At 24.6% G+C, this 13,574-nt stretch overlaps 1 protein-coding gene across 2 annotated transcripts; it reads left to right on the top strand.

The window, feature by feature from the left end:
- The first annotated feature begins 7,848 nt into the window (after positions 1-7,848).
- LOC8272979 (probable WRKY transcription factor 15) lies at positions 7,849-9,706 on the top strand. Of its 2 annotated transcripts, none has more exons than XM_048377220.1 (3): positions 7,849-8,853; positions 8,976-9,104; positions 9,238-9,706. In XM_048377220.1, exons 1-3 carry the CDS (start codon positions 8,069-8,071, stop codon positions 9,395-9,397), a joined length of 1,074 nt encoding a protein of 357 aa, XP_048233177.1. In that variant the 5' UTR covers positions 7,849-8,068; the 3' UTR covers positions 9,398-9,706. The 2 variants fall into 2 exon arrangements, with proteins under 2 accessions (XP_048233177.1, XP_015583329.1); XM_015727843.3 differs by having other exon boundaries at positions 7,854-8,853; positions 8,979-9,104.
- The last annotated feature ends 3,868 nt before the right edge of the window (positions 9,707-13,574 follow it).

Below are 13,574 nucleotides of genomic sequence, written 5' to 3'. Positions count from 1 at the left end.
TCATAACACCGTTTTTAATCCTATGTACGTAATTGTATGCCATTTAATTTTTTAATGGACAGTCGGTGAGTATAATACTCACTTTTAAACCCTATTGTTAGAAAATCATTAGTCTATAATAAATATATTTCAATTAAAAAGAAAAAGAAAAATGAATAAAAAAAGAAAACATGTTTGAATAATAATGAAAGGAATGATTGACACGCTTTCGGTGCATAGTCAATGTTTAGGCAGCCAGACACTTCACGTCTTTGACTTATTTGTGCCTGTCGTGGAACAGGCACCCACACGTGCCAAAATCTTCAATCACCATAAATGCATGCATGCAATAAACATATATTTTTCCAAAGCTCAAAAAGAAAAAGAAAAATTACAAATAGGACGGAGCTTCCAATTCTTTTACTACAAGTTCTCATTCTTATCGGCTTAAAGACAGCCATGCATTGAAAAGTATATATTTTGATATAAATAGTAGATAAATTGAAGTTAAGTTTGACAAAATTAATTGATGTTTTATAAGTTGGAATAAGTTACTTAAATGATCTCAAAAAAATAAATAAAATAATATATATTTATTTGTAGTGAATATACTCTTTTTTTTTTCTTGATAGAATTAAGTGAATTTACTATTTAGGAGATAATTTGGAAATATATAAAAATCACAGTGGGTTTTTTATTTCAAATATTATTCAATTTCCAGAATCTGAAAGTTAAAATTAAAAAGTAATAAAATTGCAGAAAATGAGTGGAATCTACTGTTTAGTTTAAATTTAAAGGAGAAAAGAAAAGAAAAAGAGGAGAGTGGACCCAGTTACTAGGGATGGCGTTGAAATTCCAAACTGATGAAAAGGGGGGGCAGAATCATGCATCCCCGTGAATATGAAATTGGACTTTTGTGCCAAAATAATATATAAGATAAACTAAAATAAATAGGACTTTTGGGTGTCGATTTAATATAAATAAATGTTACAAGGAAGCCACTTAGGCTTTTCTCATTAGGTAAAATAAAATAAATATATACGTGCAAAAAGGTGATTATGCAACCACACTCCGGACTCAGCTCACTACTGAATTTGAATCCGTTTTTCTATATTGAATAAGAATAAAAAAAATAATTATTTCTATTTTTATTGCATAATTCATTTCTATTATACTTTGTATGAATAATTAAAAGAAAAACTCACTATAGTCGCAACCAATATATGATTTTGGTCCCATTGACAGGCATATCATATATGTCCCTACCATCGTCATGTGGTCCCACGTTTTTATAATGGAAAATCACTTTTTTTTTATCTTCGTGCACTTTCTTTTATATTTTTATTTATTTACTCACTGAATTTTTATATAATTATTTCTAGGTCAATATATTTTTATTTTTATCCATATTAAATTCTTTTTATGATAGGCTGTAAATACTGTGAGTAGAACATTTTTAAAATTTTTATAACTTTTGAATTTATCAAATAAATTTTTAAGTTTTTTTATTTTACTAATTAAGTCTTTAATTATTTTGATCATCTCATAAAATTGACCTTACAAAAATAATAAATAAATTTATAAATTAAATCTATATTTTAGAAGATTGACTTATCATAAACTTTACTTAGCATTAATTTAATTTATAAATCATTTATTAAATTAATAACTATAGAAACTAGAAATTTACATAAAAAAATTTAAATTAAATGGTTTTGCTTATCCTTTCTCATTAAAGTAGAATATATATAATTTATTTTTGATAGATAACTAATAACTAAAAATACGATGTAAAGTTATAAAATATTTAAATAAGAATTCAAATTTAGCAATATATATATATAATATATAAAACGCTTGATTGGTTATTAGGATTTGTATAATGTTATCAATAGATTAGTGGTTTGGCTAGTCCTATACAAATTCTTACTTCAAATGATAAATTAAACTAGATTATAATAAATATTCTATACTTATTATTAATTAAATTTTAAATGAAAAATTTTAAGAATTTTAAATCACTAAAATAAAAGTACAAAGATTAAATGTCAAAGAAAATAAAAGTATAGAGGCAACTATTAAAAATAATTTTTGAAAGTTAACTCGAGATGGAATGTGCGCTGCATGCATTAATTTTTAGTTAAAAATGATCTAAAGTTGATAAAATAGAAATATAATAATTCAATTTGAATAAATAAAAGTGTTTTCTTTTTTCCTTTTATAATTTTAATTTCAAATAATTTACTCGAGATACCTAAAAATTAATATCTAATAAGGGACGTTTTAGAAAATTGGGTTAAAAGTTTTCTCAGGAAAAAAAAAAAAAAAAGAAGTTAAAAGTTATCATTTACTCTTTTCATGTTTGGTTGAGAAATCTGGAATAAATAAATTCTATAATCAACTGGTTTTTCAATTTCTTTTTTTTTTTTTTTGACAAGAAGTTTTTCAATTTCCATTACTGTTGAAAATGGTATATTTTCTTTCTGTGGGTATTATATCACAACATTCATCTTCTAATTATGTAAGTTTAGACTCATAAAAATTAGTTTGTATAATTTGGGGAAAAATCATTCGGATTATAATCTGCTCAACTGCCTTAATAAAATTTCCTTCCTTTTTTCTTTTTCTTTTTCAATAGTTAGATAACACGCCAACTTAATTATATTAGAGTCTGTAAAAAAAAAAGACGGTGAAAATAAGAATACGGTGAATGACCAAATAAATAAAATAATAATTTGTCATTCATATAAATATTATTTTTATTATTAATCACGTTTAATAGTTAACTATAAATGAATTTAATTTCTGTTCCATACTCAGTTCACTACGAATAAATTTAATTTTTATTTTCATTTCCGATCTTGAATCAAACGAATCCTTAGTTTAACAAAGAACCGCAATCCTTACTATGCAATCTAACAAACAAACAAGAAGTAGTTATAGTTTTGACAGAAGGGTAGATGACAAATTGAATATACATTATTAAGGCTGAGGAAGCTTCACATGATGTGTGAAAAAAGTAGACGAAGCTTCAGCTTAACTAGTATCACTCGGCATTATGTCAAGAAAACTCGTTTTCATAATAGGGTATAATTTTTTTCTCCAAAAGAAGGAACTCAAAAGTAACAGAAATACCACTTTAACAAATTATGCTCCTCTAATAACAAATATGAATAATTTATAATTGCTAAGATCCAACTGATCAAATAGTTAGTTTTAATTGTTCTGGTATTAATTAGACCATAATTTGATTTTAATATTAGAATCTGTACTCCATTCATTCACTTAATTCTCAATTTCTTAATGCCCCATTTGAAGAATTGGAGCTAGATTTGGTATAATCTACAATAGCATTGTGGTTAGCTCGAGCTCAGAGTTTTATTATTAAATTTGAGTTTAGTTTGTTTTGAAATAACTGTACTCATAATTGGCTTGAATTTGGTGTCAAAATAACCCTTCTATTATGTTAAATTAGTTTAACTTGTTGAATTCGATTTATTAAATCATGATATTAAAATAAAAATTCAACCTCGAGCTTGTTAAGGACAACCAACTTCAATAGCACTAAACTATGAAATATATAGTTGGAATTCAAATTTGTTTATTAAGTTTATAAATCAATAGGCTCGCATGTCTAATGAATTAAACTTATTAAAACTCGAAATTGACTTGATAACAATATTGATCTCGAAATTAAACTTAACCTCAGCTCTTTATATATAAGTGAAAAAGAGATTTAAACAAATCTTTTATTAAGTCCAACTCTTAACATTTCATTAACATTATAGTTTGTTTACAACCCCATTACTACCTCATTTTTCAATTAATTATGCGTTTACATTTCTTTATATAGCCGACTGGATCAGTCGTAGATTTATTCCTGGTTGGTTTCTTATTCCTCCTTATAGTTATATGTCTCTTATAACTTAGATCTTAATCTAAATTGGTTGATGAAATGACATCATTTTGTTTAAGATAAAAGTTGCTCTATTTTTTATATTTCTTTTTATATGAAGGAGTGAGATATTTAAAAAAAAAAAGTGGACCAACAAGCCGCGACTCAAATTTAAAATATCTAGCTTTTAAAAAGAAATTTTTTATCACTTGTACTAAGCTTCGAGATAATTAAAAGGATAAATTAATTATGCTGCATAATAAATAATAGACCCGATATGTAATGCTTACCCTTTATTTATTATAAAGTAAAATTTCAAATTTTGAGATTATTGAATAGGAACTTTAAAAATACTGCAAAGGGGTTATATATATATAGTTGAAAATTATATTAATGTTATATTTGATTGAAATCCATCAAAAATTTATTTTATTTTAAAAAAATATATGAGAGAAAAAATAAAATAGAAATAATAAAGTTGAAAGAAATATTTTTATATTATAGAATGTATTTACTTATTAATATAAAATTTATTTAAAAATTATATCTATTTTGTTAGAATTTAGTTTAACTATAACTAATTTTATTTAGATTTAATTATGTAAAATACTAAATTAATTTTTATTCTATTTAAAATATATAAATTTTAAATTTCAAAATAAATTTTATAAGTGTTCAAAATTTCAACAAAATACTATAAAACATACTGTGAACAAACATAATCAAATATGACATAGTCAAATACATAGAAGAGGGAATATGAATAGGAAAGGATAGAAATAAAGACAGCATGGGTGAGATTAGAAGGGCTCAATCTATGATAATGTAAACATTCAAAGACAAAATGCAAAACCACAAAAGAAAAGATTCTCGAGAGAAAAATTAATTAACACGTTAGAAGAGTTTCTAGATGCTATTGAGCAGATAATTATTTTATTAATAATGCAAGAGTGGCTAAACATTTCTTTTTTTATTTTTAAATTATAGGAAGTCTACTGCCATACCATCAAAATTTTGATGTTATAAAATATATTAATTTACTAATATAAATTTATTCAGAAATCTTATATATTTTGTAAGAATTTAATTTTTTTATAACTAATTTCATGTAAATTTAATTATGTAGAATTCTAAATTAATTTTTATTCCAACCAAAGTACATAAATTTTAAATTTAAAAATTAATTTTATAAATTTTATAGATGTCAATCAAACTCAATATAATACATGTATAATAAATTTTAAGAATATATATAAAAGTATAACTGAGTCAAACTAACTCATGAATTATTTAAAAGTAACGGTTAATTTTTACCATATTCGTGTCATCTTAAATGATTCACTATTAATTTTATATTTTAAAAATACTTTTTTAATCACTAAAATTAAACTATTAAATCACTTATTTATTTAATTTATATGAAAAATTTAGTGTAAGTACCTATATCGTTGGATTCATTTAAATGAACGTTTGAAAGCAACATTCTAATGGTATTTAATTGCTGATAATGGTTATTATAAATTTTAGAATTAAATTTTAAATTATAAAAAAACTAGTCATTTATCTATGCATATTGCATGACTGTTATTATTATTTTAATTATAAAATTAAGTTGATAGATATAATTTAATAAAATATTTAATATTTAATATTAATTTATAATATTTTAAAAGATAATAGTAAACTAACTATTTTTAAATATCTTTCTTAATTTTTCTAAAATTTTAAAATTTTATTAATTCGGTATAAAAATTATTTTAAAAATAATTATTAATTAATTTTAATATTATATAACTTAATAATATAACTGATATTACTATTCTTAGGAGTAAGAATTTATTATATAATTAAGAAATTAAATTTATTATGAATATAATATTAAAAATATAATTTAAGATATTATTTTTTAGAATTATATTTTTATTTAATTATAAATTAATTTTTTAGTTAATATAATATTAAAATATAATTAATATATTAATTTTTAGAATAAAATTAATATTGGTTAAGAAAATATTTATCGGATAATATAATATTAAAATATAATTAATGTCTTATTTTTTTAAAATTAAATTTAATATTTAATTAGAAATATAATTTATTAATCAATAAATTAATAAAAATTATAAAATTATATATAAATTTAAATTTTGTATCAAATATAATATATATATTAAAATTAAAAATGAATATATACTTTGAAGTAACTGTCGAGGCTTTTATGTAACTTTTGTTTTTGTCTTTAGTAGTAGTATAGTATGTATAAGAAATTTCTTGAAATCACAAAAGTCAACTATATCATGCTGGAAACGACCCACCACTTTAAATAATATCAGACGGCTGAAGACGATGCTTTGACTTGATCTGCCCACCCCTTAGACCAGATTTACCTTCATGGACCCCATTTATGTCCTTCCTTCACATTTATTCAAACTTGCGATAATTTGTTGAAAAAAGTACAAAAACATATTTTACAGTTAGGTATTTTTAATATTTAAATAATTATAATATTTTTTATGATAAAAATATTTTATAATTTATTTTTTTTTATATTTTTATATTCTTATAAATTAATATTTTTAAGTTTTTATGATTTTATTTCTCATAGTAAATTATTTTACAAGTAATTTACTATTAAATCAACTATTAAAATATATTAAAATATATTAATTTTACTTAAAATTATTCTATTTTATTTTTAATCAAACTAGAAAAATATATTAATTTTATCTAATGTAAATTCAATGTAGTTAGATATATACTAAATCATTTAATAAATATTATTATTAAAATTAAATATTATATTAATATTAAGTCATAAAATTTTAAAATTATTAACTTATAAGTATAAAAATATAAAATTACATAATAGTCACTTACATACAAAAATGTTAAGTTATATGACAATTTTTTATATTTTATTCTAATTTTTCTTTAACACTATTAACTGAAATTCAGATAAATGTGAATAAATTCTGGTCATAGTTAAAGGAATATCCTGATGAATATTTTTTTATATAATTAGTCCATAAATTTGAAAAGAATGCCAAGAAAAAGATTTTGACTAAATACTAAGCTTTTTGAATTTACATTCATCTAGATCAAATTTAGAAAAAATATGAAAATTTGGATATTCATATTTAATTTAATTGTCTAGCCTAATTAAGTTAGTAAAAATATATGAAGAAAATATTCATATTTCTGATAAAATCAAGTCTGAAAAGTGGATATATATAAAATACTATTGATTAAGTTGGTTAATGATATCACTTAAAAAGATAAATAAATTTTAATTCTATAGCATATCATGCAGCATAAGTTCTTTGAGAGTTATGAGATTTGATTCATCTCTAATTAATAAATAAATTTATCATTTTTGAATAAATAACTTTTTTTGAGCAATTTAGCAAAATAATTATTTTTTCAAGAAAATCTACATCATTAATAGCATTTTATTTTCTTACATTCTTTTCCTCAAGAAGATAGTCCGACTTAAGATGATTAAAGTAGTTAATAATTGAGGTGTTTTATTTCTTTGGTAATCAAAGTTTATTTAAATTGATTTTTACATGCATCATTCTAGCATAAATAAATTATAGTTAAATACGAATGTTTCGAAAGAAAAAGGACAGTACAGTTTTATGTTATAATTATATTACCGTATATTAACTAAAGAAAAAAAAAACATTTGGTCTAAAATAAATGAATAATACTATATACCTATATAGTTCACTTTAATTTGTTTCATTATTTTCTGTATATAATGTGGTATGTAATTATTAATATCTTAATTAATAAAATAATTTTGTCAAATTATTATATGCACATTAAGTGAGAAAGAATCGAGTAAAATTAAGGTTGGGTTAAGGATAATAATCACAATCAAATAGGTGTACAGTAAGCCAAAACCCACCAATTAAAAAAGGAAATGTGATTGTGGTTGGATCTTATTCGTACCTACATGTTAGACGGCAAATGCTAGAGTGACAGATCAGTGACATGCTTTAAATCTTACACAGCCGATGCCATCATTTTGACCAGACTGCAGAGGAGAGGAAGAAAGAAAGACTCTTCGCCCTTTCTCTTCTCGTTTATCAACAGCCTACTCCCCTTCATTTTTCTCTTCCATAGCTCTGCTCTCTGTTCTCTCTCTCTCTCTCTCTCTTTTCATGTTCTTGTTTCACCATCACAGTGATGGCTGTTGATCTCATGATGGGTTACAGCAGAACCAATAGTTTTGTATCTAAAACTATGGAAGAAAACGCAGTTGTTCAAGAAGCAGCTTCAGGGTTAGAGAGTGTGAACAAGTTAATAAAGTTACTTTCACAGCAGAATCAAGATAAATTAATTCATCAATCATCATCTTCATCATCTCCTCCTTGCTCAACCATGGATATTGAGATTGACTGCAAAGCAGTAGCTGATGCTGCTGTGTCTAAATTCAAGAAAGTCATTTCTCTTCTTGGTAGAACAAGAACCGGTCATGCTCGCTTTAGAAGAGCTCCTGTATCTACTCCTTTAATAAGCACTAGTCAAGATCAAGAAAATCATCATCAATATCAAATTCTTGAAAGTAAGGTCTATTACGCTACGCCGATCCAGCAGGTTCCACCTCCACCGCCACCGCCACCGCCACCGCCACCGCCTTCTTACCATGATTATTCTTCTATGGTGATTATGCCAAAGAATAATCATAACAATAGTAATAATGGAGTTACTAATGACAGAAAAGAATCGTCAACTACCATTAATTTTTCTTATTCTTCTGCTGCAAACTCATTCGTGTCTTCTTTGACGGGTGATACTAATGACAGTAAACCATCACCTTCATCAGCTTTCCAGATTACTAATCTTTCTCAGGTTTCTTCCGCTGTGAAGCCTCCTTTGTCTACTTCTTCTTTGAAGAGGAAGTGTAGCTCTGAAAATCTGGGTTCTGGCAAGTGTGGCTCTTCTGGTCGATGTCATTGCTCCAAGAAGAGGTATAACTTTCTTTCCTTTTAGTTAATCTTGATTTTTATTTCAGCTGTTTCTGGTTAATCTTGATTTTTTTTCTTTCCTAAATTATAAATTAAATGGATCTTGATTTTTCGATTTATTATAGCAGAAAGTTGAGATTGAAGAGAGTGGTCAGAATTCCAGCAATTAGCTTGAAGTTGTCTGATATACCACCGGATGATTATTCTTGGAGAAAGTATGGGCAAAAACCCATTAAAGGATCTCCTCATCCAAGGTAAATTTTCTTAAAGAATAAAAATGATTTCATAACGGTTTTGATCTTGTGACTAGTTTATTTAAGACTATGAGAAGAATATAATTTTGGATAAATTAAGTGTAATTGGGTTGTGCATTATTTATGTGAACAGAGGATACTACAAGTGCAGTAGTGTGAGAGGATGTCCTGCACGTAAACATGTGGAAAGAGCTTCAGATGATCCATCAATGCTTGTAGTGACATATGAAGGAGAGCACAATCATACTCTCTCAGTTGCAGAGACGACCAATCTCATCTTAGAATCATCATAGATAATTTAATCATGAATCCCATTATCATCATCAACAGCAAGAGTGTAATGAATTAGCTCCATTGCAAGTTTGAAAGTAAAGAAGGTAGGCAAATAGTTGTAGTAATATTTAGTGGTAGTAGTAGTGGTAGCTTGTGGTGTGGAAGAAGGACAGGACTCCAGACTTTAAAAAAAAAAAAAAAAAAAGGGCCTCTCTGCTTTAATTATCTCGAAGGAGATTATAGTGAGAGTTGGTTCATTTCATTTAATTTCTTTTCTCTTTGTAAAATATTTTGGAATTAATTTGAATTCCTTGATCCTTTTTTCTTTCCCTTTTGAAAAAAAAAAAAATGAATAAACAAAAATTAATATCTATTGAATAATAAATCACATAAGAAAAAGAAAAAGCAAAGCAAATAACATAAATATTTCTACAAATTTATTACTACAATTGAATAGATGTTATTCTTTTTGTTTGCTTTCTCCTTGGGGTTCTTGAATTTGGATGCCTAATTGGTACTTTTCTTGGATCATAATCTTTGATTAGAATAGTAAAAGAGAGAAGAAAAAAAGAAAAGTAAGGAAAAGGACATGGTCAAACAATAGCAAAGAAAAAAATGCACCAATATGTCGTGTTTAAAACGGTTGACCATAGGTACCAAAGTAGCTATTGCTGTTGAAAATATTACAGGTAGGTCATAATGAATTAGTGAAATAAATTATGTGACATTTTTGTTTGTTGGGTCAGTGGTAGGAAGGAATTGATCCTACTTTATTTGGACCTAAACTTGCCAAATATTATAGGTTGTATCACAGTCAACTTTATATGTTAAGCCTATATTATCTTTAAATTTGTGAAAGAATAGACTCCCTGTGTCAAATAAAAGAAGTATTTAAGGTTTGATCTCAATTTGTAACTATTTTTGTTAATTAGGCATATTGGATTTAGAGTTGATGAATTTAATCAGATTTTAAATCCACAATAGTAAAATTAATAAGTTATACAAAATTTATCATTTTAAGTAAATATACAATATAGGAATTGGTAGAAGTTATCTTAAAATATAAAGTCATTAAAAGTTGTCATAGAATAATGGGTATTAAAATTCATGAATTCTTACTCTTTTTTAGCTCGTAAATGATATGCATGTGTGTCTATAGAATTTTGCAGTCAAATAAATGACCTAATTGATTTGAGCTTAGACACGGTTTTGAACTTTGAATACAAACAATTAAATTATACATGAAAGAGAACTTATATTTAGATGAATAATTATAAAAATATGAAATTATTAAAAATAGAAACACTATATTCACATGATAAAATATTGTAAGATTAAATTAAAATAGTAAGTTTCAAGTTATAATATATTATATATATGTAAAAGAGATTTATTTTTCTGTTGGTAAATAAATTTATTTTATTTTTATCTATAAAAAAATCTATTTATTAAAAAAAATATAAAAATTAATTTAACTTATTAAATAAATAGAAAGTAGTTAAAAAGTAGAATAAAGTAGAGTTAGAAAAAGAGCGTTACTAGTAATTTCTCCGTATTGCAATTAAATAAAAGAGAAAGGGGAGACAAATTGATTGAGGTTAAAAGCATAAAAAAAGGCTAGAAAAAAGAAAAAAGAAAAAAGAAGAAGGAAGAGAGTGATGAATACTCGAGTCTAAGAATGGGTGGGGAATGCAAAATGGCAAAAGTCAAAACGGGTGGGTGGAAGAATTGATAAGTTGTTTTCTTTTATGTTTTATCCGGGTCATTAAAAGGGCCCTACATTCTTTGAAAATAATAATTTGCTGTTGTTATTGTTCTTACGCCCATCTATTGCTATTGCTTTACCTTTCCTCAACGTCAACGTTTCTGTACTCAAAATGGTCCCCTAATTTCACCCATCACTATCAAACACATAGTTTTGTATGTTGTGGTGGCGTAATATCATTGGGACACACTGTTTCATTATTCCTCTTGAATTCGCTGTTACTATTTTATCATAGACGACCAGAGTGCTAGATGCCGAGTTCTTTATGAGTACTTCTTTTACATTCAACGCCCAACTCATTTGATGACAACGTTTCTTATTGAAAAACAAATAGGTTTCCGACTAGTAGGGTAAAATTTATTTTAATTTAATTAAATTTCTAAATTCAATTTTTTAATATTTATAAAAGTCTTATTCGACACTTTTCTAAATTACTAAATAATATTTAAAATTTAATTTTTATATTTACTGTTAAAGATAATGATTTATTATAGTTTGATGTACTTTAAATTAATTAGACAAAACTCTAAATATCTAAAATTCTGAATTTACGTTTTATGCTCTGTTTTTATTAGATTTATAATATATATCTAATTACTATTTAAATTCTAAAATTTATATTTTTTTATAATTTTATTTAATTATTTTAAAATTTAAAAAATAAATACTCATATTTTTATTTTATTTCTAAATATATTTTTCAGTAATAATTTTTATAATTTTACAATAGAAAATAATATTTATATCGATTAAGTTTGTAAATCAATAAAAAAATTGGCGTGATAGATGCAAGAAATGTGAAAATAATGTATATATATACAAGACATATTTAATGATTAAATTATAAATTTTGAAGAAAAATTCTAGCTAGCACATTCGACTTGCCACGTCATTTTTTCTTGCTGTGAAATTATAAAAGTTATTCTCTTAAAAAATAAAAAAATAAATTAAAACTATAAAATTTAGAATTTAATTATTAATTAGATATATTATATATAAAATAACATTTTGTGGCTTAAGTCCCTTATAATTTTTTAAAAGAAATTATTTATCTAATATCGTGTGTGTAAATGTAATTATAATAAATCAGAACATCAATTATGACCAGCGATTGGAATCTGCAAACGGAGTAACAGCATTTAAAAATATTGTTCTGGGCTTAAAGTACCTTCTTCGAAACATCAAGATGAAAGTATAAAAAAAAGAAAGAATGGTGGGTGGATTTGTTTTGTGTAGCTGTGCGCTGCGCCCCATTGCGTAAGCCAACGGCCATTGTTGGATGTTTGGGTCTCTTCGTTTCCTCAGTTCACGTGTAAATACATATATAATAATTACAGAATCTTTTACATCCAGAGAAAGAAACGTTTCTCGATGGCAATATTTCTGCTCAAGCTACCTCACAGTGCCGCACAATCTTTTGTTCTTTTGCCAATATTTCAAACCCTAGTTTCTAAATTTAGTCTTCGTAGTTTTGTCAACATCTTTCCCACTTTTCTCTACCTACAGTCTAAACAAACCTGTAAGTAAGACGGAAAATTTTGATGATTCAAGTATCAGAATTGTTTTTTCTTTTCTTTTTATTTTTCTCTAATCAGAATGTTAAATGAGAAACACAATTGATATGAATTACAAAACTGAGGATGACTGTTTGGCATATTGATAATTCTTTTTAATTCAGTCTAAACTACTCCTGGAATAGTTTAATTCAAAAATAGATTTTCCATATATGATATCAAAAGTCAAAAGTTTTAGATCTTGATGTTTAGCCATCTTCATCTTATACATTAAAAGAATTTTGATGTTAAGTATTGCAGGAATTACTAATCCAGTGACTAGAGAGGCAAGATTGAGACTTTCTTCATCGCCCAAAATTAACCACTGGAATTACTAATCCAGTAATTAATTTATTTTCTCTTTTAGATATTGTTAGTAATTAGACATCTATTTTACAATAATTAATATTGGAGTCAAAACTAATGAATAAAATAAGAATAGAATATTTTCATACAGGATCTCTATTTATTTATTTAGTAGTTATTTTACTAAATTAATAAAAATTATTAATGATTTATTTTCAACAATAATTTATTTTAGAATAAAACAAGCTTTTATTAGACATAACAATTAAATTAACTTGGTAAGAATAAGATTATTTCTATCTCTTTGGCCGCTATTTTACATATTACAACATAAATAAAAATGCGAAAAAAATAAATCTATTAAAATAGTCTTATTGATTATTTAGTTAATTTTATTGATTAATATTATTAATAATAAAAATACTAATAATTTATTAAGTATAAAGCTAACTATAAATACCAACTGAAATAACATTTCAAACAAATATATTATTTTTACTAATTGTTTTAATTCTTATTTAATATTTACTATTAATTAAATTTGAATTAAAATATTTTATAATCATAAATTTA

This window comes from Ricinus communis, chromosome 7 (genome assembly GCF_019578655.1).
Source record: "Ricinus communis isolate WT05 ecotype wild-type chromosome 7, ASM1957865v1, whole genome shotgun sequence".
Taxonomy (NCBI): domain Eukaryota; kingdom Viridiplantae; phylum Streptophyta; class Magnoliopsida; order Malpighiales; family Euphorbiaceae; genus Ricinus; species Ricinus communis.
Note: the sequence above shows the minus strand (reverse complement) of the source record. Positions and strands in the feature narration are given on the sequence as shown.

Bases quoted from the DNA above. Each gene is read 5' to 3' on its own strand.
- LOC8272979 (XM_048377220.1), top strand. From the start codon at position 8,069: ATGGCTGTTGATCTCATGATGGGTTACAGCAGAACCAATAGTTTTGTA. The intron at 8,854-8,975 runs GTATAACTTTCT...GATTTATTATAG, and splicing joins TGTCATTGCTCCAAGAAGAG to CAGAAAGTTGAGATTGAAGA. The intron at 9,105-9,237 runs GTAAATTTTCTT...TTATGTGAACAG, and splicing joins AAAGGATCTCCTCATCCAAG to AGGATACTACAAGTGCAGTA.